At 46.5% G+C, this 22,500-nt stretch overlaps 1 protein-coding gene across 1 annotated transcript in view; it reads left to right on the top strand.

Annotated features, from left to right (window-relative positions):
• The window catches only part of aldocb (aldolase C, fructose-bisphosphate, b), a 38,521-nt gene that overhangs the window by 2,419 nt on the left and 13,602 nt on the right, over window positions 1-22,500 (top strand). The window contains exons 2-3 of the mRNA XM_045690282.1: window positions 17,804-17,916; window positions 18,243-18,454. Coding sequence (XP_045546238.1) covers window positions 17,805-17,916; window positions 18,243-18,454 — 324 coding nt within the window. The 5' untranslated portion in view covers window position 17,804. The remainder of the gene's footprint in view (window positions 1-17,803; window positions 17,917-18,242; window positions 18,455-22,500) is intronic.

The raw sequence follows: 22,500 nt of genomic DNA, 5'->3' as shown, positions 1-22,500 counted from the left end.
CCTCACTACCCTCTCCTCTCCTCCTCTCCTCACTACTCTCCTCTCCTTACTACCCTCTCCTCCCCCCCTCACTACCCTCTCCTCCTCTCCTCACTACCCTCTCCTCCCCCTCATTACCCTCTCCTCCCCCCCTCATTACCCTCTCCTCCCCCCTCACTACCCTCTCCTCCCCCCTCACTACCCTCTCCTCTCCTCACTACCCTCTCCTCCCCCCCTCACTACCCTCTCCTCCTCTCCTCCTCCCCCTCACTACCCTCTCCTCACTACCCTCTCCTCTCCTCACTACCCTCTCCTCCCCCTCACTACCCTCTCCTCCCCCCCTCACTACCCTCTCCTCCTCTCCTCACTACCCTCTCCTCCCCCCTCACTACCCTCTCCTCTCCTCCTCTCCTCCTACTCTCCTCTCCTCACTACCCTCTCCTCCCTCCTCACTACCCTCTCCTCCCCCCTCACTACCCTCTCCTCCTCTCCTCACTACCCTCTCCTCCCCCCTCACTACCCTCTCCTCCCCCCTCACTACCCTCTCCTCCTCTCCTCACTACCCTCTCCTCCCCCCTCACTACCCTCTCCTCCCCCCTCACTACCCTCTCCTCCCCCCTCACTACCCTCTCCTCCCCCTCACTACCCTCTCCTCCTCTCCCTCACTACCCTCTCCTCCCCCCTCACTACCCTCTCCTCTCCTCCTCTCCTCACTACTCTCCTCTCCTCACTACCCTCTCCTCCCCTCACTATCCTCTCCTCCCCCCTCACTACCCTCTCCTCCTCTCCTCACTACCCTCTCCTCCCTCCTCACTACCCTCTCCTCCCCCCCTCACTCCCTCTCCTCCTCTCCTCACTACCCTCTCCTCTCCTCCTCTCCTCACTACCCTCTCCTCCTCTCCTCACTACCCTCTCCTCTCCTCCTCTCCTCACTACCCTCTCCTCCCCCCTCACTACCCTCTCCTCCTCTCCTCCTCTCCTCACTACCCTCTCCTCCTCCCCCTCACTACCCTCCTCTCCTCCTCTCCTCACTACCCTCTCCTCCTCTCCTCCTCTCCTCACTACCCTCCTCTCCTCCTCTCCTCACTACCCTCCTCTCCTCCCCCCTCACTACCCTCTCCTCCCCTCACTATCCTCTCCTCCCCCCTCACTACCCTCTCCTCCTCTCCTCACTACCCTCTCCTCCCTCCTCACTACCCTCTCCTCCCCCCTCACTACCCTCTCCTCCTCTCCTCACTACCCTCTCCTCTCCTCCTCTCCTCACTACCCTCTCCTCCCCCCTCACTACCCTCTCCTCCTCTCCTCCTCTCCTCACTACCCTCTCCTCCTCCCCCTTCACTACCCTCCTCTCCTCCTCTCCTCACTACCCTCTCCTCCTCTCCTCCCCCTTCACTACCCTCCTCTCCTCCTCTCCTCACTACCCTCTCCTCCTCTCCTCCTCTCCCTCACTACCCTCCTCTCCTCCTCTCCTCACTACCCTCCTCTCCTCCCCCTTCACTACCCTCCTCTCCTCCTCTCCTCACTACCCTCCTCTCCTCCTCTCCTCACTACCCTCTCCTCCTCTCCTCCTCTCCTCACTACCCTCTCCTCCTCCCCCCTTCACTACCCTCCTCTCCTCCTCTCCTCACTACCCTCCTCTCCTCCCCCCTCACTACCCTCTCCTCCTCTCCTCCTCTCCTCACTACCCTCCTCTCCTCCTCTCCTCACTACCCTCCTCTCCTCCCCCCTCACTACCCTCTCCTGCAGGTTATGTTGAGTCATGGTGATGTCATGGAGATTGGGGCGTTGTCACCGTGGGATTGTCTACTGTGTGTGGCGAGGGTATCCTGCATGACTAGTCATTTCTGGTGGTCATTGCTGTAATAATATACTCAGGCTATACTCAGACTATACTCAGACTATACGCAGGCTATACTCAGACTATACTCAGGTTATACTCAGACTATACTCAGACTATACTCAGGCTATACTCAGACTATACTCAGGCTATACTCAGGCTATACTCAGACTATACGCAGGCTATACTCAGGCTATACTCAGACTATACTCAGGCTATTAGCAGACTATACTCAGACTATACTCAGGCTATTAGCAGACTATACTCAGGCTATACTCAGACTATTAGCAGACTATACTCAGGCTATACTCAGACTATACGCAGGCTATACTCAGGTTATACTCCGGCTATACTCAGACTATACTCAGGCTATACCCAGGTTATACTCCGGCTATACTCAGACTATACTCAGGCTATTAGCAGACTATACTCAGGCTATACTCAGACTATACGCAGGCTATACTCAGGCTGTACTCAGGCTATACTCAGACTACACTCAGGCCATTAGCAGACTATACTCAGACTATACTCAGACTATACTCGGGCTATACTCATACTATACTCAGGCTATTAACAGACTATACTCAGACTATACTCAGGCTATACTCAGACTATACTCTTTACCAGACATAACTAGAGACCCTGTCCGTCTTTCTGTCTGTCCTGCTGTCTGTCCGTCTTTCTGTCTGTCCTGCTGTCTGTCGGTCTTTCTGTCTGTCCTGCTGTCTGTCGGTCTGCCTGTCTGTCCTGCTGCCTGTCCGTCTTTCTGTCTGCCTGCCTGTCTGTCCGTCTTTCTGTCTGTCCTGCTGTCTGTCGGTCTGCCTGTCTGTCCTGCTGCCTGTCCGTCTTTCTGTCTGTCCTGCTGTCTGTCGGTCTACTTGCCTAGCTAATGGTTTACAGAAGGTGAGTCAGGATTTATGGTATGCACGTGCAGCAGGCCTGGGTGATCCTATTAACGTGTATCTGTGCTGCTGAAGGAGATGAAAGGTTTGTTAGAGCTCAAAATAGAAACTGCTGCTGAAGCAGACAGGTTGTTAGAGCTGAAGGAGACGACAGGTTGTTAGAGCTGAAGGAGACGACAGGTTAGAGTTGAAGGAGATGACAGGTTGTTAGAGCTGAAGGAGACGACAGGTTAGAGCTGAAGGAGATGACAGGTTGTTAGAGCTGAAGGACAGGACAGGTTGTTAGAGCTGAAGGAGACGACAGGTTAGACCTGAAGGAGCTGACAGGTTGTTAGAGCTGAAGGAGATACTTGGTTGTTAGAGCTGAAGGAGACAACAGGTTGTTAGAGCTGAAGGAGATGACAGGTTGTTAGAGCTGAAGGAGACAACAGGTTGTTAGAGCTGAAGGAGATGACAGGTTGTTAGAGCTGAAGGAGATGACAGGTTGTTGGAGCTGAAGGAGATGACAGGTTAGAGCTGAAGGAGGCGACAGGTTGTTAGAGCTGAAGGATACGACAGGTTGTTAGAGCTGAAGGAGATGACAGGTTGTTAGAGCTGAAGGAGACAACAGGTTGTTAGAGCTGAAGGAGATGACAGGTTGTTAGAGCTGAAGGAGATGACAGGTTGTTTGAGCTGAAGGAGATGACAGGATGTTAGAGCTGAAGGAGACGACAGGTTGTTAGAGCTGAAGGAGACGACAGGTTGTTAGAGCTGAAGGAGACGACAGGTTGTTAGAGCTGAAGGAGACGACAGGTTAGAGCTGAAGGAGACGACAGGTTAGAGCTGAAGGAGACGACAGGTTGTTAGAGCTGAAGGAGATGACAGGTTGTTAGAGCTGAAGGAGATGACAGGTTGTTAGAGCTGAAGGAGACGACAGGTTGTTAGAGCTGAAGGAGACGACAGGTTAGAGCTGAAGGAGACGACAGGTTAGAGCTGAAGGAGACGACAGGTTGTTAGAGCTGAAGGAGATGACAGGTTGTTAGAGCTGAAGGAGACAACAGGTTGTTAGAGCTGAAGGAGATGACAGGTTGTTAGAGCTGAAGGAGACGACAGGTTAGACCTGAAGGAGCTGACAGGTTGTTAGAGCTGAAGGAGATGACAGGTTGTTAGAGCTAAAGGAGACAACAGGTTGTTAGAGCTGAAGGAGATGACAGGTTGTTAGAGCTGAAGGAGATGACAGGTTGTTGGAGCTGAAGGAGACGACAGGTTGTTAGAGCTGAAGGAGATGACAGGTTGTTAGAGCTGAAGGAGACGACAGGTTAGACCTGAAGGAGCTGACAGGTTGTTAGAGCTGAAGGAGATGACAGGTTGTTAGAGCTGAAGGAGATGACAGGTTGTTGGAGCTGAAGGAGACGACAGGTTGAGCTGAAGGAGATGACAGGTTGTTAGAGCTGAAGGAGACGACAGGTTGTTAGAGCTGAAGGAGATGACAGGTTGTTAGAGCTGAAGGAGATGACAGGTTGTTAGAGCTGAAGGAGATGACAGGTTGTTAGAGCTGAAGGAGATGACAGGTTGTTAGAGCTGAAGGAGATGACAGGTTGTTAGAGCTGAAGGAGACGACAGGTTGTTAGAGCTGAAGGAGCTGACAGGTTGTTAGAGCTGAAGGAGATGAGCATAATGCCATCCATCCATCTAAACACAGCATAATGCCATCCATCTAAACACAGCATAATGCCATCCATCCATCTAAACACAGCATAATGCCATCCATCCATCTACACACAGCATAATGCCATCCATCTAAACACAGCATAATGCCATCCATCTAAACACAGCATAATGCCATCCATCTAAACACAGCATAATGCCATCCATCCATCTAAACACAGCATAATGCCATCCATCTAAACACAGCATAATGCCATCCATCCATCTACACACAGCATAATGCCATCCATCCATCTAAACACAGCATAATGCCATCCATCCATCTACACACAGCATAATGCCATCCATCTACACACAGCATAATGCCATCCATCCATCTACACACAGCATAATGCCATCCATCCATCTAAACACAGCATAATGCCATCCATCCATCTACACACAGCATAATGCCATTCATCTAAACACAGCATAATGCCATCCATCCATCTACACACAGCATAATGCCATCCATCCATCTAAACACAGCATAATGCCATCCATCTAAACACAGCATAATGCCATCCATCCATCTACACACAGCATAATGCCATCCATCCATCTACACACAGCATAATGCCATCCATCCATCTAAACACAGCATAATGCCATCCATCCATCTAAACACAGCATAATGCCATCCATCTACACACAGCATAATGCCATCCATCCATCTAAACACAGCATAATGCCATCCATCTAAACACAGCATAATGCCATCCATCCATCTAAACACAGCATAATGCCATCCATCCATCTAAACACAGCATAATGCCATCCATCCATCTACACACAGCATAATGCCATCCATCCATCTAAACACAGCGTAATGCCATCCATCCATCTAAACACAGCATAATGCCATCCATCTAAACACAGCATAATGCCATCCATCCATCTACACACAGCATAATGCCATCCATCCATCTAAACACAGCATAATGCCATCCATCCATCTACACACAGCATAATGCCATCCATCCATCTAAACACAGCATAATGCCATCCATCCATCTAAACACAGCATAATGCCATCCATCCATCTACACACAGCATAATGCCATCCATCTAAACACAGCATAATGCCATCCATCCATCTACACACAGCATAATGCCATCCATCCATCTAAACACATCATAATGCCATCCATCTAAACACAGCATAATGCCATCCATCCATCTAAACACAGCATAATGCCATCCATCCATCTAAACACAGCATAATGCCATCCATCCATCTAAACACAGCATAATGCCATCCATCCATCTAAACACAGCATAATGCCATCCATCCATCTAAACACATCATAATGCCATCCATCCTCTAAACACAGCATAATGCCATCCATCCATCTAAACACAGCATAATGCCATCCATCTACACACAGCATAATGCCATCCATCCATCTAAACACAGCATAATGCCATCCATCCATCTAAACACAGCATAATGCCATCCATCTAAACACAGCATAATGCCATCCATCCATCTACACACAGCATAATGCCATCCATCCATCTAAACACAGCGTAATGCCATCCATCCATCTAAACACAGCATAATGCCATCCATCCATCTAAACACAGCATAATGCCATCCATCTAAACACAGCATAATGCCATCCATCTAAACACAGCATAATGCCATCCATCCATCTACACACAGCATAATGCCATCCATCCATCTAAACACAGCATAATGCCATCCATCCATCTAAACACAGCATAATGCCATCCATCTAAACACAGCATAATGCCATCCATCTAAACACAGCATAATGCCATCCATCCATCTACACACAGCATAATGCCATCCATCCATCTAAACACAGCATAATGCCATCCATCCATCTAAACACAGCATAATGCCATCCATCCATCTAAACACAGCATAATGCCATCCATCCATCTAAACACAGCATAATGCCATCCATCCATCTAAACACAGCATAATGCCATCCATCTAAACACAGCATAATGCCATCCATCCATCTACACACAGCATAATGCCATCCATCCATCTACACACAGCATAATGCCATCCATCCATCTACACACAGCATAATGCCATCCATCCATCTAAACACAGCATAATGCCATCCATCCATCTAAACACAGCATAATGCCATCCATCCATCTAAACACAGCATAATGCCATCCATCCATCTAAACACAGCATAATGCCATCCATCTCAACACAGCATAATGCCATCCATCTAAACACAGCATAATGCCATCCATCTAAACACAGCATAATGCCATCCATCCATCTAAACACAGCATAATGCCATCCATCCATCTAAACACAGCATAATGCCATCCATCTAAACACAGCATAATGCCATCCATCCATCTACACACAGCATAATGCCATCCATCCATCTAAACACAGCGTAATGCCATCCATCCATCTAAACACAGCATAATGCCATCCATCCATCTAAACACAGCATAATGCCATCCATCTAAACACAGCACAATGCCATCCATCCATCCATCTAAACACAGCATAATGCCATCCATCTAAACACAGCGTAATGCCATCCATCCATCTAAACACAGCACAATGCCATCCATCCATCCATCTAAACACAGCATAATGCCATCCATCTACACACAGCATAATGCCATCCATCCATCTAAACACAGCATAATGCCATCCATCCATCTAAACACAGCATAATGCCATCCATCTAAACACAGCATAATGCCATCCATCCATCTACACACAGCATAATGCCATCCATCTAAACACAGCATAATGCCATCCATCCATCTAAACACAGCATAATGCCATCCATCCATCTAAACACAGCATAATGCCATCCATCCATCTAAACACAGCATAATGCCATCCATCTAAACACAGCATAATGCCATCCATCCATCTAAACACAGCATAATGCCATCCATCTAAACACAGCATAATGCCATCCATCCATCTACACACAGCATAATGCCATCCATCCATCTAAACACAGCATAATGCCATCCATCCATCTACACACAGCATAATGCCATCCATCTAAACACAGCATAATGCCATCCATCCATCTAAACACAGCATAATGCCATCCATCCATCTAAACACAGCATAATGCCATCCATCCATCTAAACACAGCATAATGCCATCCATCCATCTAAACACAGCATAATGCCATCCATCCATCTAAACACAGCATAATGCCATCCATCCATCTACACACAGCATAATGCCATCCATCCATCTAAACACAGCATAATGCCATCCATCTAAACACAGCATAATGCCATCCATCCATCTAAACACAGCATAATGCCATCCATCTAAACACAGCATAATGCCATCCATCTAAACACAGCATAATGCCATCCATCTAAACACAGCATAATGCCATCCATCCATCTAAACACAGCATAATGCCATCCATCCATCTACACACAGCATAATGCCATCCATCCATCTAAACACAGCATAATGCCATCCATCTAAACACAGCATAATGCCATCCATCTAAACACAGCATAATGCCATCCATCTAAACACAGCATAATGCCATCCATCCATCTAAACACAGCATAATGCCATCCATCCATCTAAACACAGCATAATGCCATCCATCCATCTAAACACAGCATAATGCCATCCATCCATCTAAACACAGCATAATGCCATCCATCCATCTACACACAGCATAATGCCATCCATCTAAACACAGCATAATGCCATCCATCCATCTAAACACAGCATAATGCCATCCATCTACACACAGCATAATGCCATCCATCTAAACACAGCATAATGCCATCCATCTACACACAGCATAATGCCATCCATCCATCTACACACAGCATAATGCCATCCATCCATCTAAACACAGCATAATGCCATCCATCCATCTACACACAGCATAATGCCATCCATCCATCTACACACAGCATAGAGATAGCAGAGAGAGGGAGAGGAGAGGAGAGAGAAAACGGGAGAATCAGTATTTGAGTGAGGTAGTGGAATGATTTAGAACAGTGTGCTGTTTGTTCTGAGCCAAACAGAACTGGACTTCCTACCAAGCCAGACAGTACTACAGGGTACACACACCATAGAGGTAGAATGAACAGAACTGGACTACCTACCAAACCAGACAGTACTACAGGGTACACACACCATAGAGGTAGAATGAACAGAACTGGACTTCCTACCAAGCCAGACAGTACTACAGGGTACACACACCATAGAGGTAGAATGAACAGAACTGGACTTCCTACCAAGCCAGACAGTACTACAGGGTACACACACCATAGAGGTAGAATGAACAGAACTGGACTACCTACCAAACCAGACAGTACTACAGGGTACACACACCATAGAGATAGAATGAACAGAACTGGACTACCTACCAAACCAGACAGTACTACAGGGTACACACACCATAGAGGTAGAATGAACAGAACTGGACTTCCTACCAAGCCAGACAGTACTACAGGGTACACACACCATAGAGGTAGAATGAACAGAACTGGACTACCTACCAAACCAGACAGTACTACAGGGTACACACACCATAGAGGTAGAATGAACAGAACTGGACTACCTACCAAGCCAGACAGTACTACAGGGTACACACACCATAGAGGTAGAATGAACAGAACTGGACTACCTACCAAACCAGACAGTACTACAGGGTACACACACCATAGAGGTAGAATGAACAGAACTGGACTACCTACCAAGCCAGACAGTACTACAGGGTACACACACCATAGAGGTAGAATGAACAGAACTGGACTACCTACCAAACCAGACAGTACTACAGGGTACACACACCATAGAGGTAGAATGAACACATTTGTAAAATATGTCTGTGTGTTGGAGCAGGCCCCTGGCTATCCGCAAATGTTTAAAAAATAAAATAAAATCGTGCCGTCTTGTTTGCTTAATGTAATCGAATTTGAAATTATTTTTACTTTTGAATATACTTAAGTATATTTTAGAAATTACATTTGCTTTTGATACTTCAGTATATTTCAAACCAAATACCTTTCACTTTTACTTTAGTCATTTTCTTTTAAGATACACTGCATTCATAAAGTATTCAGGCCCCTTGACTTTTTACACATTTTGTTACGTTAAAGCCTTATTCTAAAATTGGTTAAATTCATGTTTTTTCTCATCAATCTAGACACAATACCCCATAATGACATCACAATAGCCCATAATGACATCACAATACCCCATAATGACATCACAATACCCCATAATGACATCACAATACCCCATAATGACATCACAGTAACCCATAATGACATCACAATTTTATTTATTTTTATTTATTTCACCTTTATTTAACCAGGTCAATGACAATCAATGATACAGTAGAAAAATAAGACTATATACAATGTGAGCAAATGATGTGAGATAAGGGAGGTAAAGGCAGAAAAAGGCCATGGTGGCAAAGTAAATACAATATAGCAAGTAAAACACTGGAATGGTAGATTTGTTATTTGAAGAAAGTTCAAAGTTAAAATATAAATAATATGGTGCAAAGGAGCAAAATAAACAAAATAAATAAATACAGTAGGGGAAGAGGTAGTAGTTTGGGCTAAATTATAGATGGGCTATGTACAGGTGCAGTGATCTGGGAGCTGCTCTGACAGCTGGTGCTTAAAGCTAGTGAGGGAGATAAGTGTTTCCAGTTTTAGAGATTTTTGTAGTTCGTTCCAGTCATTGGCAGCAGAGAACTGGAAGGAGAGGCGGCCGAAGAGGAATTGAATTTGGGGGTGACCAGAGAGATATACCTGCTGGAGCGCGTGCTACAGGTGGGTGCTGCTATGGTGACCAGCGAGCTGAGTTAAGGGGGGACTTTACCCAGCAGGGTCTTGTAGATGACCTGGAGCCAATGTGTTTGGCGACGATTATGAAGCGAAGGCCAGCCAACCAGAGCGTACAGGTCGCAGTGGTGGGTAGTATATGGGGCTTTGGTGACAAAACGGATGGCACTGTGATAGACTGCATCCAGCTTGTTGAGTAGAGTGTTGGAGGCTATTTTGTAAATGACATCGCCGAAGTCGAGACAATACCCCATAATGACATCACAATACCCCATAATGACATCACAATACCCCATAATGACATCACAATACCCCATAATGACATAACAGTACCCCATAATGACATCACAATACCCCATAATGACATCACAATACCCCATAATGACATAACAATACCCCATAATGACAAAGAAAAAACAGGTTTATAGAAATACCTTATTAATACCTTGTAAGTATTCAGACCCTTTGCTATGACAGACAGAAGCCACTCCTCAGTTAAAAGCACATGACAGCCAGCTTGGAGTTTGCCAAAAGGCACCTAAAGGACTCAGACCATGAGGAACAAGATTCTCTGGTCTGATGAAACCAAGATTGAACTCTTTGGCCTAAATGCCAAGTGTCACGTCTGGAGGAAACCTGGCACCATTCCTACGGTGAAGCATGGTGGTGGCATCATCATGCTGTGTGGATGTTTTCAGGAGGCAGGGACTGGGAGACTAGTCAGGATCGAGGCAAAGATGAACAGAGCAAAGTACAGAGAGTTCCTTGATGAAAACCTGCTCCAGAGCGCTCAGGACCTCAGACTGGGGCGAAGGTTCACCTTCCAACAGGACAACGACCCTAAGCAAACTGCCAAGACAACGCAGGAGTGGCTTCGGGACAAGTCTCTGAATGTCCTTGAGTGGCCCAGCCAGAGCCCGGACTTGAACCCAACATCTCTGGAGAGACCTGAAAATAGCTGTCAGCGACACTCCCCATCCAACCTGACAGAGGTTGAGAGGATCTGCAGAGAAGAATGGGAGAAACTCCCTAAATACAGATGTGCCAAACTTGTAGCGTCATACCCAAGAAGACTCGAGGCTGTAATCGCTGCCAAAGGTGCTTCAACAAAGTACTGAGTAAAGGGTATTTTTCAGTTTTTATTTTTAATACATTTGCAGAAATTTCTAAAAACCTGTTTTTACTTTGTCATTATGGGCTATTGTGATGTCATTATGGGGTATTGTGATGTCATTATGGGGTAATGTGATGTCATTATGGGGTATTGTGATGTCATTATGGGGTATTGTGATGTCATTATGGGGTAATGTGATGTCATTATGGGGTATTGTGATGTCATTATGGGGGATTGTGATGTCATTATAGGGTAATGTGATGTCATTATGGGGTATTGTGATGTCATTATGGGGTATTGTGATGTCATTATGGGGTATTGTGTGTAGATTGATGAGTGTGAATAATTTTTTTTTTTAATACATTTTAGAATAAGGCTGTAACGTAACAAAATGTGGAAAAAGTCAAGGGGTCTGAATACTTTCTGAATGCACTGTATCTTTACTTTTACTCAAGCAGGAAGTGTACCCGTCAATCTGTGCTGTGATTTGTCATGCCTACGCGTCTCTCGTCTCTCGAACGATCAGTCTTGTAGAACATGGAACTCAAATTTAAATATTCCTTAGCAACCGCCAATCACAAATGAAAACATAGTTCCTGATGTCACTGAGTCCGTTTCTGTGGTAACGTGGACTCTTTACAACGTGATGAAACTTTGTCGCTCCTTGTTTCAGCAAGGTGTTGCAGCAAGCCAGTATCATGAAGTACATTCAGCAAGGTGTTGCAGCAAGCCAGTATCATGAAGTACATTCAGCAAGGTGTTGCAGCAAGCCAGTATCATGAAGTACGTTCAGCAAGGTGTTGCAGCAAGCCTGTATCATGAAGTACATTCAGCAAGGTGTTGCAGCAAGCCAGTATCATGAAGTACATTCAGCAAGGTGTTGCAGCAAGCCAGTATCATGAAGTACATTCAGCAAGGTGTTGCAGCAAGCCAGTATCATGAAGTACATTCAGCAAGGTGTTGCAGCAAGCCAGTATCATGAAGTACATTCAGCAAGGTGTTGCAGCAAGCCAGTATCATGAAGTACATTCAGCAAGGTGTTGCAGCAAGCCAGTATCATGAAGTACATTCAGCAAGGTGTTGCAGCAAGCCAGTATCATGAAGTACATTCAGCAAGGTGTTGCAGCAAGCCAGTATCATGAAGTACATTCAGCAAGGTGTTGCAGCAAGCCAGTATCATGAAGTACATTCAGCAAGGTGTTGCAGCAAGCCAGTATCATGAAGTACATTCAGCAAGGTGTTGCAGCAAGCCTGTATCATGAAGTACGTTCAGCAAGGTGTTGCAGCAAGCCAGTATCATGAAGTACATTCAGCAAGGTGTTGCAGCAAGCCTGTATCATGAAGTACATTCAGCAAGGTGTTGCAGCAAGCCAGTATCATGAAGTACATTCAGCAAGGTGTTGCAGCAAGCCAGTATCATGAAGTACATTCAGCAAGGTGTTGCAGCAAGCCAGTATCATGAAGTACATTCAGCAAGGTGTTGCAGCAAGCCAGTATCATGAAGTACGTTCAGCAAGGTGTTGCAGCAAGCCAGTATCATGAAGTACGTTCAGCAAGGTGTTGTAGCATCATGAAGTACATTCAGCTAATGGCTTCCCCGTTGAAGGACACACTGTGACGGCCAGTAGAGGAGACGGTCAGTGTGAATGACAGTGTTTTTACTATTTGAAGGATTATAACGTGACCGTAGTCATGTGACTGAAAAATAACCGTTATCCCAAGTTCCAAGACCTCCACAGTCATAGTTCTGAACAAATTGTAAAATAAGGCAAGGGGTATGAATACTTTCCGTTTTAACCGGTTAGAGTGAAGGTTTGGACCGGTTCTAGAACAGGTTTGGACTGGTTTGATGGCAGGTTTGGACCGGTTCTAGAACAGGTTTGGACTGGTTTGATGGCAGGTTTGGACCGGTTCTAGAACAGGTTTGGACCGGGTCGAGGGCAGGTTTGGACTGGTTCTAGAACAGGTTTGGACTGGTTCTAGAATAGGTTTGGACCAGTTCGAGGGCAGGTTTGGACCGGTTCGAGGCCAGGTTTGGACCAGTTCGAGGGCAGGTTTGGACCGGTTCTGTTGTGTATGGAGAGAGCAGGACTGAAAGAGAGAGAGCCACTGACTAAAATAACCAATGAAGGACAGATAGAATGGTGAATGGGCAGAAAAACGAGTGGTGTGGAGAGAGAGAGAGAGAGAGAGAGGGAGGGTGTGTGTGTGTGTGTGTGTGTGTGTGTGTGTGTGTGTGTGTGTGTGTGTGTGTGTGTGTGTGTGTGTGTGTGTGTGTGTGTGTGTGTGTGTGTGTGTGTGTGTGTGTGTGTGTGTGTGTGTGTGTGTGTCATAGTGAGCATGTCCTCTCTCAGATCCAATGAGGACTGACAGCAGAGTTTAGACAGGAACAATTAGGTAATACCTCTCCTTTCTTTTCCCTCTCTTTCTCTCCCCCCACCCTCTCTTTCTCTCCCCCCACCCTCTCTTTCTCTCCCCCACCCTCTCTTTCTCTCCCCCACCCTCTCTTTCGCTCCCCCACCCTCTCTTTCTCTCCCCCACCCTCTCTTTCTCTCCCCCCACCCTCTCTTTCTCTCCCCCCACCCTCTCTTTCTCTCCCCCACCCTCTCTTTCTCTCCCCCACCCTCTCTTTCTCTCCCCCCACCCTCTCTTTCTCTCCCCCACCCTCTCTTTCGCTCCCCCCACCCTCTCTTTCTCTCCCCCCACCCTCTCTTTCTCTCCCCCACCCTCTCTTTCTCTCCCCCCACCCTCTCTTTCTCTCCCCCCACCCTCTCTTTCTCTCCCCCACCCTCTCTTTCTCTCCCCCCACCCTCTCTTTCTCTCCCCCCACCCTCTCTTTCTCTCCCCCACCCTCTCTTTCTCTCCCCCCACCCTCTCTTTCTCTCCCCCACCCTCTCTTTCTCTCCCCCACCCTCTCTTTCTCTCCCCCACCCTCTCTTTCTCTCCCCCCACCCTCTCTTTCTCTCCCCCCACCCTCTCTTTCTCTCCCCCACCCTCTCTTTCTCTCCCCCACCCTCTCTTTCTCTCCCCCCACCCTCTCTTTCTCTCCCCCCACCCTCTCTTTCTCTCCCCCCACCCTCTCTTTCTCTCCCCCCACCCTCTCTTTCTCTCCCCCACCCTCTCTTTCTCTCCCCCCACCCTCTCTTTCTCTCCCCCCACCCTCTCTTTCTCTCCCCCCAGCCTCTCTCTCCATTCAATTTCAGTTGAAGGGGCTTTATTGGCATGGCAAACATATGTTAACATTTCCAAAGCAATGTTCTGTTCTTAACTGACTTGCCTAGTTAAATAAAGGTTTAAAATGGTGATTGAGTCCTGTTGTCTACCAAGCATTTCACTAGAGAGAGAGGAATTAGTCTTTACCATTCAGTTATCAAATGTTATCTGAAACATGATTGGTAAACAACAGGTGGAGACTACCAGTGAAATGCTTGGTAAACAACAGGTGGAGACTACCAGGGAAATGCTTGGTAAACAACAGGTGGAGACTACCAGTGAAATGCTTGGTAAACAACAGGTGTAGACTACCAGTGAAATGCTTGGTAAACAACAGGTGGAGACTACCAGGGAAATGCTTGGTAAACAACAGGTGTAGACTACCAGTGAAATGCTTGGTAAACAACAGGTGGAGACTACCAGTGAAATGCTTGGTAAACAACAGGTGGAGACTACCAGTGAAATGCTTGGTAAACAACAGGTGGAGACTACCAGTGAAATGCTTGGTAAACAACAGGTGGAGACTACCAGTGAAATGCTTGGTAAACAACAGGTGGAGACTACCAGTGAAATGCTTGGTAAACAACAGGTGGAGACTACCAGTGAAATGCTTGGTAAACAACAGGTGGAGACTACCAGTGAAATGCTTGGTAAACAACAGGTGGAGACTACCAGTGAAATGCTTGGTAAACAACAGGTGGAGACTACCAGTGAAATGCTTGGTAAACAACAGGTGGAGACTACCAGTGAAATGCTTGGTAAACAACAGGTGGAGACTACCAGTGAAATGCTTGGTAAACAACAGGTGGAGACTACCAGTGAAATGCTTGGTAAACAACAGGTGGAGACTACCAGTGAAATGCTTGGTAAACAACAGGTGGAGACTACCAGTGAAATGCTTGGTAAACAACAGGTGGAGACTACCAGTGAAATGCTTGGTAAACAACAGGTGGAGACTACCAGGGAAATGCTTAGTAAACAACCAGACTACCAGTGAAATGCTTGGTTAACAACAGGTGTAGACTACCAGTGAAATGCTTGGTAAACAACAGGTGGAGACTACCAGTGACATGCTTGGTAAACAACAGGTGGAGACTACCAGTGAAATGCTTGGTAAACAACAGGTGGAGACTACCAGTGAAATGCTTGGTAAACAACAGGTGTAGACTACCAGTGAAATGCTTGGTAAACAACAGGTGGAGACTACCAGTGAAATGCTTGGTAAACAACAGGTGTAGACTACCAGTGAAATGCTTGGTAAACAACAGGTGGAGACTACCAGTGAAATGCTTGGTAAACAACAGGTGGAGACTACCAGTGAAATGCTTGGTAAACAACAGGTGGAGACTACCAGTGAAATGCTTGGTAAACAACAGGTGGAGACTACCAGTGAAATGCTTGGTAAACAACAGGTGGAGACTACCAGTGAAATGCTTGGTAAACAACAGGTGTAGACTACCAGTGAAATGCTTGGTAAACAACAGGTGGAGACTACCAGTGAAATGCTTGGTAAACAACAGGTGGAGACTACCAGTGAAATGCTTGGTAAACAACAGGTGGAGACTACCAGTGAAATGCTTGGTAAACAACAGGTGGAGAGAACGCGTTTCCACTGGTCCAGAGTCCAATGGTGGCGAGCTTTACACCACTCCAGCCGACGCTTGGCATTTTGCATGGTGATCTTAGGCTTGTGTGCGGCTGCTCGGCCATGGAAACCCATTTCATGAAGCTCACGACGAACAGTTCTTGTGCTGACGTTGCTTCCAGAGGCAGTTTGGAACTCGGTAGTGAGTGTTGCAACTGAGGACAGACTAATTTTACGCACTATGAGCTTCAGCACTCTGCGGTCCCGTTCTGTAAGCTTGTGTGGCCTACCACTTCGCGGCTGAGCCGTTGTTGCTCCTAGACATTTCCACTTCACAATAACAGCACTTACAGTTGACCGGGGGGCAGCTCAAGCAGGGCAGAAATTTGACTAACTGACTTGTTGGAAAGGTGGCATCCTCTGACAGTGCTATGTTGAAAGTCACTGAGTACAGGCCATTCTACTGCCAATGTTTGTCTATGGAGATTGCACGGCTGTGTGCTCGGGTGTGGCTGAAATAGCCAAATCCACAAATTTGAAGGCGTGTCCACATACTTTTGTATATGTAGTGTAGGTGTGATGGGCTGAGAATAGCCGAGGGCTGGGTTTAGAAGCTGACCTGTAATTGGTAGGAGCGAAAACACCATATAATCAGGAATACCGGGGACGTTTCAGTACCTTGTCATGTGTTCTGTTTATCTAACTACATTCTGAATGGAACAAAGTAGCTTTGAAATCATAGAATAAAAATACTTTTGTCCTCTGAAAACGGGCTGGATGGGACAAAAAGTTATAAAAAATTCTAAGAATGAAATATAATTCTAATTAAATAATAAAAAAATATTGTCCCTGGACTCAAAGGTTATGCTATGATATCATCCCCATCAGGATGCCTCACCAGTACCCAGCTCACTCCTCTCTCTCTCTCTACTCTCTCTCTCTCTCTCTCTCTCTCTCTCTCTCTTCTCTCTCTCTGTGTCTCTCTCTCTCTCTCTCTCTCTCTCTCTCTCTCTCTCTCTCTCTGTCTCTCTCTCTCTCTCTCTCTCTCTCTCTCTGTCTCTCTCTCTCTCTCTCTCTCTCTCTCTCTGTCTCTCTCTCTCTCTCTCTCTCTCTCTCTCTCTCTCTCTCTCTCTCTCTCTCTCTCTCTCTCCTGTCTCTCTCTCTCTGTCTCTCTCTCTCTCTCTCTCTCTCTCTCTCTCTCTCTCTCTCTCTCTCTCTCTGTCTCTCTCTCTCTGTCTCTCTCTCTCTCTCTCTCTCTCTGTCTCTCTCTCTCTCTCAGATGCCTCTCCAGTACCGCTCTCTCTCTCTCTCTCTCCCAGGATGCCTCACCGTATCAGCTCATCTCTCTCTCTCTCTCTCCCAGGATGCCTACCAGTACCCAGCTCTCTCTCTCTCTCTCTCTCTCTCTCTCTCCCAGGATGCCTCACCAGTACCAGCTCATCTCTCTCTCTCTCTCTCTCTCTCTCTCTCTCTCTCTCTCTCTCCCAGGATGCCTCACCAGTACCCAGCTCATCTCTCTGTCTCTCTCTCTCTCTCTCTCTCTCTCTCTCTCTCTCCCAGGATGCCTCACCAGTACCCAGCTCATCTCTCTGTCTCTCTCTCTCTCTCTCTCTCTCTCTCTCTCTCTCCCAGGATGCCTCACCAGTACCCAGCTCATCTCTCTCTCTCTCTCTCCCAGGATGCCTCACCAGTATCCAGCTCTGACCACAGAACAGAAGAAAGAGCTGCAGGAGATAGCAGAGAGGATCACAGCTCCGGGGAAAGGAATCCTGGCTGCAGATGAGTCCACCGGTCAGTGGCTGTGTGTGTGTCTCTAACGTGTGTGTGTGTGTGTGTGTGTCTCTAGTGTGTGTGTGTGTGTGTGTGTGTGTGTGTGTGTGTGTGTGTGTGTGTGTGTGTGTGTGTCTAATGTGTGTGGCTGTGTGTGTGTCTCTAACGTGTGTGTGTGTGTTTGTGTGTGTGTGTGTGTGTGTGTGTGTCTAATGTGTGTGGCTGTGTGTGTGTCTCTAACGTGTGTGTGTGTGTGTGTGTGTGTGTGTGTGTGTGTGTGTGTGTGTGTGTGTGTGTGTGTGTGTGTGTGTGTGTGTGTGTGTGTGTGTGTGTGTGTGTGTGTGCAGGCAGCATGGGTAAGCGTCTCAACCCCATCGGCGTAGAGAACACAGAGGAGAACCGTCGTCTGTATCGCCAGCTGCTGTTCACAGCCGATGAGAGAATGGAGGCTTGTATTGGTGGAGTGATCTTCTTCCACGAGACTCTCTACCAGAACACTGACGATGGGACCAACTTCTCTCAGCTCATCAAGGACAGGGGGATTGTAGTGGGCATCAAGGTAGGGACACACACACACACACACACACATTAGCAGACACACACACACACACACACACACATTAGCACACACACACACACATTAGCAGACACACACACACACACACATTAGCACACACACACACACACACACATTAGCAGACACACACACACATTAGCACACACACACACACACACACACACACACACACACACACACACACACACACACGTTTATTAATACCCGGTGGATTAGTTTAGTTTAAGGACGCTGAGTTCACCAGGCAGAGAGAGAGAACATACAGGGCCACACACACGGTGAGTGTGTTGGTTAACCTCTATGGGCTAGCTAGCGTCCCACCCTACAGCCAGTGGAATACTGCCCCCCAAACAGGTTTTAACCTCAAATGTTTGATCAATCTTCTTCTATGTCTGTTTACTGTGAGAGTGTTGAAAAGGATCCACCAGAGAACAATGCCACCCCCTATTTCCACTTCCACACAATGATGTATATAAACCCTGGATAGCTGATGCTATGTATTGGCCATTGTGAGGCTTTGAATCCACCGGTCGGCCATGTTGGCTCTCCCCAGTAGCAGCAGTCCTCCATAGGAATTAACCTGTTGGGGCTCGGGGGCAGTATTGAGACATTTAGAAAAAAATATGTGCCCATTTTTAACTGCCTCCTACACCAACTCAGAAGCTAGGATATGCATATTATTAACACATTCGGATAGAAAACACTCTGAATTTTCTAAAACAGTTTGAATGGTGTCTGTAAGTATAACAAAACTCATATTGCAGGCAAAAACCTGTGAAAAATAGATCCAAAAAAAATGTGAATTTTGTGACTGTACTATTTAGTGTCATTGTTTTATAGATACCATAGTGAGAAAGGATTCATTTCGCAACTCCTACGGCTTCCACTAGATGTCAACGATCTTTATAAAGTTGTTTGAAGCGTCTATGATAAACAGAGAGCAAATTAGAATCCAAGGAAGTTGACATGTCATCACTTAATTTTTTTGCGCCTGCGCATAAATCTGAGAAACGTGAGTTTTGTCTTCATTGTTTATCTAGACATAGGATAGGTTGTGTGAAAATATTACTGATGTTTAACGTTAAAAATGGACCAAAAGATTAATGCTAAACAACATTTGACATGTTTGAACGAACGGAACGGAATTCTACCGTATTTCAATTAAATGTTTCAAGGACAAAATTATAAATATTTAAGTATTTTGGGGTTGCAGTGGGGACAGTGAGATTAGTAATCTCATAAAATGATATTTTAAACTCACATAATATAATTTAGAAGTATATATTAGGGTGTCTGTAATATAATACATGTGGCAAAAACTATTGTACATTTACATTTTAGTCATTTAGCAGACGTTGTTATCCAGAGAGACTTACAGGAAGTACATTAATCTCCAGATAGCTAGGTGGACCAGTCATAGTCAGTCCATTCATCTCCAGATAGCTAGGTGGACCAGTCATAGTCAGTCCATTCATCTCCAGATAGCTAGGTGGACCAGTCATAGTCAGTCCATTCATCTCCAGATAGCTAGGTGGACCAGTCATAGTCAGTCCATTCATCTCCAGATAGCTAGGTGGACCAGTCATAGTCAGTACATTCATCTCCAGATAGCTAGGTGGACCAGTCATAGTCAGTCCATTCATCTCCAGATAGCTAGGTGGACCAGTCATAGTCAGTCCATTCATCTCCAGATAGCTAGGTGGACCAGTCATAGTCAGTCCATTCATCTCCAGATAGCTAGGTGGACCAGTCATAGTCAGTACATTCATCTCCAGATAGCTAGGTGGACCAGTCATAGTCAGTCCATTCATCTCCAGATAGCTAGGTGGACCAGTCATAGTCAGTCCATTCATCTCCAGATAGCTAGGTGGGACAACCACATATCTGTCACGACTTCCACCGAAGTCGGTTCCTCTCCTTGTACGGGCGGCGTTCGGCAATCGACGTCACCGGCTTTCTAGCCATCGCCGCTCCATTTCTCATAATCCATTGGTTTTGTCTTGTTCCATTACACACCTGGTTTTCATTCCAGAATTACTGCATGTATTTAGTCCTCTGTTTCACCTCCATTGTCTTTGTGTGTAATTGTTTGTTTGTGATGTGGATTATTGTCGGGCGCTTTACGTTTGCCATGTTCCGTGTTTTTGGCATGTTATTGTTTTTAAGATTTAAGATACTGTTTGAAGAGGTAGGGTTTTCGGAAGATGGCCAGGGACTCTGCTGTCCTAACCTTGGGGTGCCAAGACAGAGGAGAGCTTGGATTGAGCTGGAACTGCCCATAGGGACGGGAAGGCCAAGAGACCAGAGGTGGCAGAACGGAGTGCTCTGGTTGGGGTGTAGGATTTGAGTAGAGCCTGAAGGTAGGGAGGGGCAGTTCCTCTTCCTGCTCTGTAGATAAGCGCCATGGTCTTGTAGTGGATGTGAGCTTCGAACGGAAGCCAGTGGAGTGTCCGGAGGAGCAGGGTGACATGGGAGAACTTGGGAAGGTTGACATTAATAAATGCATTTCTATAGCTTCCAAAATATTTTTTTACAATTGTGGAGGAGAGCCAAGATGGAGGCAAGGTGGCTTCAACACAATGGTGGGGGAGAGCCAAGATGGAGGCACGGTGGCTACAACACAATGCTGGGGGAGAGCCAAGATGGAGGCATGGTGTCTTCAACACAATGCTGGGGGAGAGCCAACATGAAGGCACGGTGGCTTCAACACAATGCTGGGGGAGAGCCAAGATGGAGGCACGGTGGCTTCAACACAATGCTGGGGGAGAGCCAAGATGGAGGCACAGTGGCTTCAACACAATGCTGGGGGAGAGCCAAGATGGAGGCACGGTGGCTTCAACACAATGCTGGGGGAGAGCCAAGATGGAGGCACGGTGGCTTCGACACAATGCTGGGGGAGAGCCAAGATGGAGGCACGGTGGCTTCAACACAATGGTGGAGGAGAGCCAAGATGGAGGCACAGTGGCTTCAACACAATGCTGGTGGAGAGCCAAGATGGAGGCACAGTGGCTTCAACACAATGCTGGGGGACTATATGCTAAAGTCTATGCAGAGTCGTGGTCTGGTCAACCCGGGTCCACCAGCTGTAGTTACATAGATCCAAGACCCGATGACAATTCAACAGGACTCGAGGGACAAGTTCGAATTTCAGACACGAACTCGATCGGGCCTGGGTTGGGTCTCTGGTATATCGGGTTCACCTGGACCCATGAATATCTCTACTGACAGCTGTCAGTGTAGCTAGCTAGCATGCTAACCTTATCTAGCTAGCTGTTTTCTGTTGTTGCCGTTTTTTTACTACACCGTATTCAACAGACTAGCCAGCTGGCTAGGCTGGTCCTGGAGCTGGATTTGTCATAAGCATTTAGGGAATAGCCTAGCTATTGAATGGTTTGGTAATATGGATAGCCTAGCTATTGAACGGTTTGGTAATATGGACAGCCTAGCTATTGAACGGTTTGTTAATATGGACAGCCTAGCTATTGAACGGTTTGGTAATATGGATAGCCTAGCTACTGAAGGATTTTGTAATATGGACAGCCTAGCTATTGAAGGATTTTGTAATATGGACAGCCTAGCTATTGAACAGTTTGGTAATATGGACAGCCTAGCTATTGAATGGTTTGGTAATATGGACAGCCTAGCTATTGAACAGTTTGGTAATATGGACAGCTTAGCTATTGAATGGTTTGGTAATATGGATAGCCTAGCTATTGAACGGTTTGGTAATATGGATAGCCTAGCTATTGATCGGTTTGGACTAGAGACATGTTTTTCTACATGGTAAAGGACATGGTGCAACCTTTGCTGCTGGCAGGTTATCCGTCTGCGCTACAGCAAAGCCATTCCAGCTGTGCTCAGGCTCTCACAGCTAGGGGGAAGGAGTGAGATCGGCTACAATGACTCATGATGCATAACAACACTCTGAGCTCATCGGACACGGAACACAAATACAAATGTAATAACAGCACAACAAAATAGATAAACAAGTTCCTTCTTTCTCAGGTACCTTTCATTATAGGATAGAC

Source organism: Salmo salar, chromosome ssa11 (assembly GCF_905237065.1).
Source record: "Salmo salar chromosome ssa11, Ssal_v3.1, whole genome shotgun sequence".
Taxonomy (NCBI): Eukaryota; Metazoa; Chordata; class Actinopteri; order Salmoniformes; family Salmonidae; genus Salmo; species Salmo salar.
Note: the sequence above shows the minus strand (reverse complement) of the source record. Positions and strands in the feature narration are given on the sequence as shown.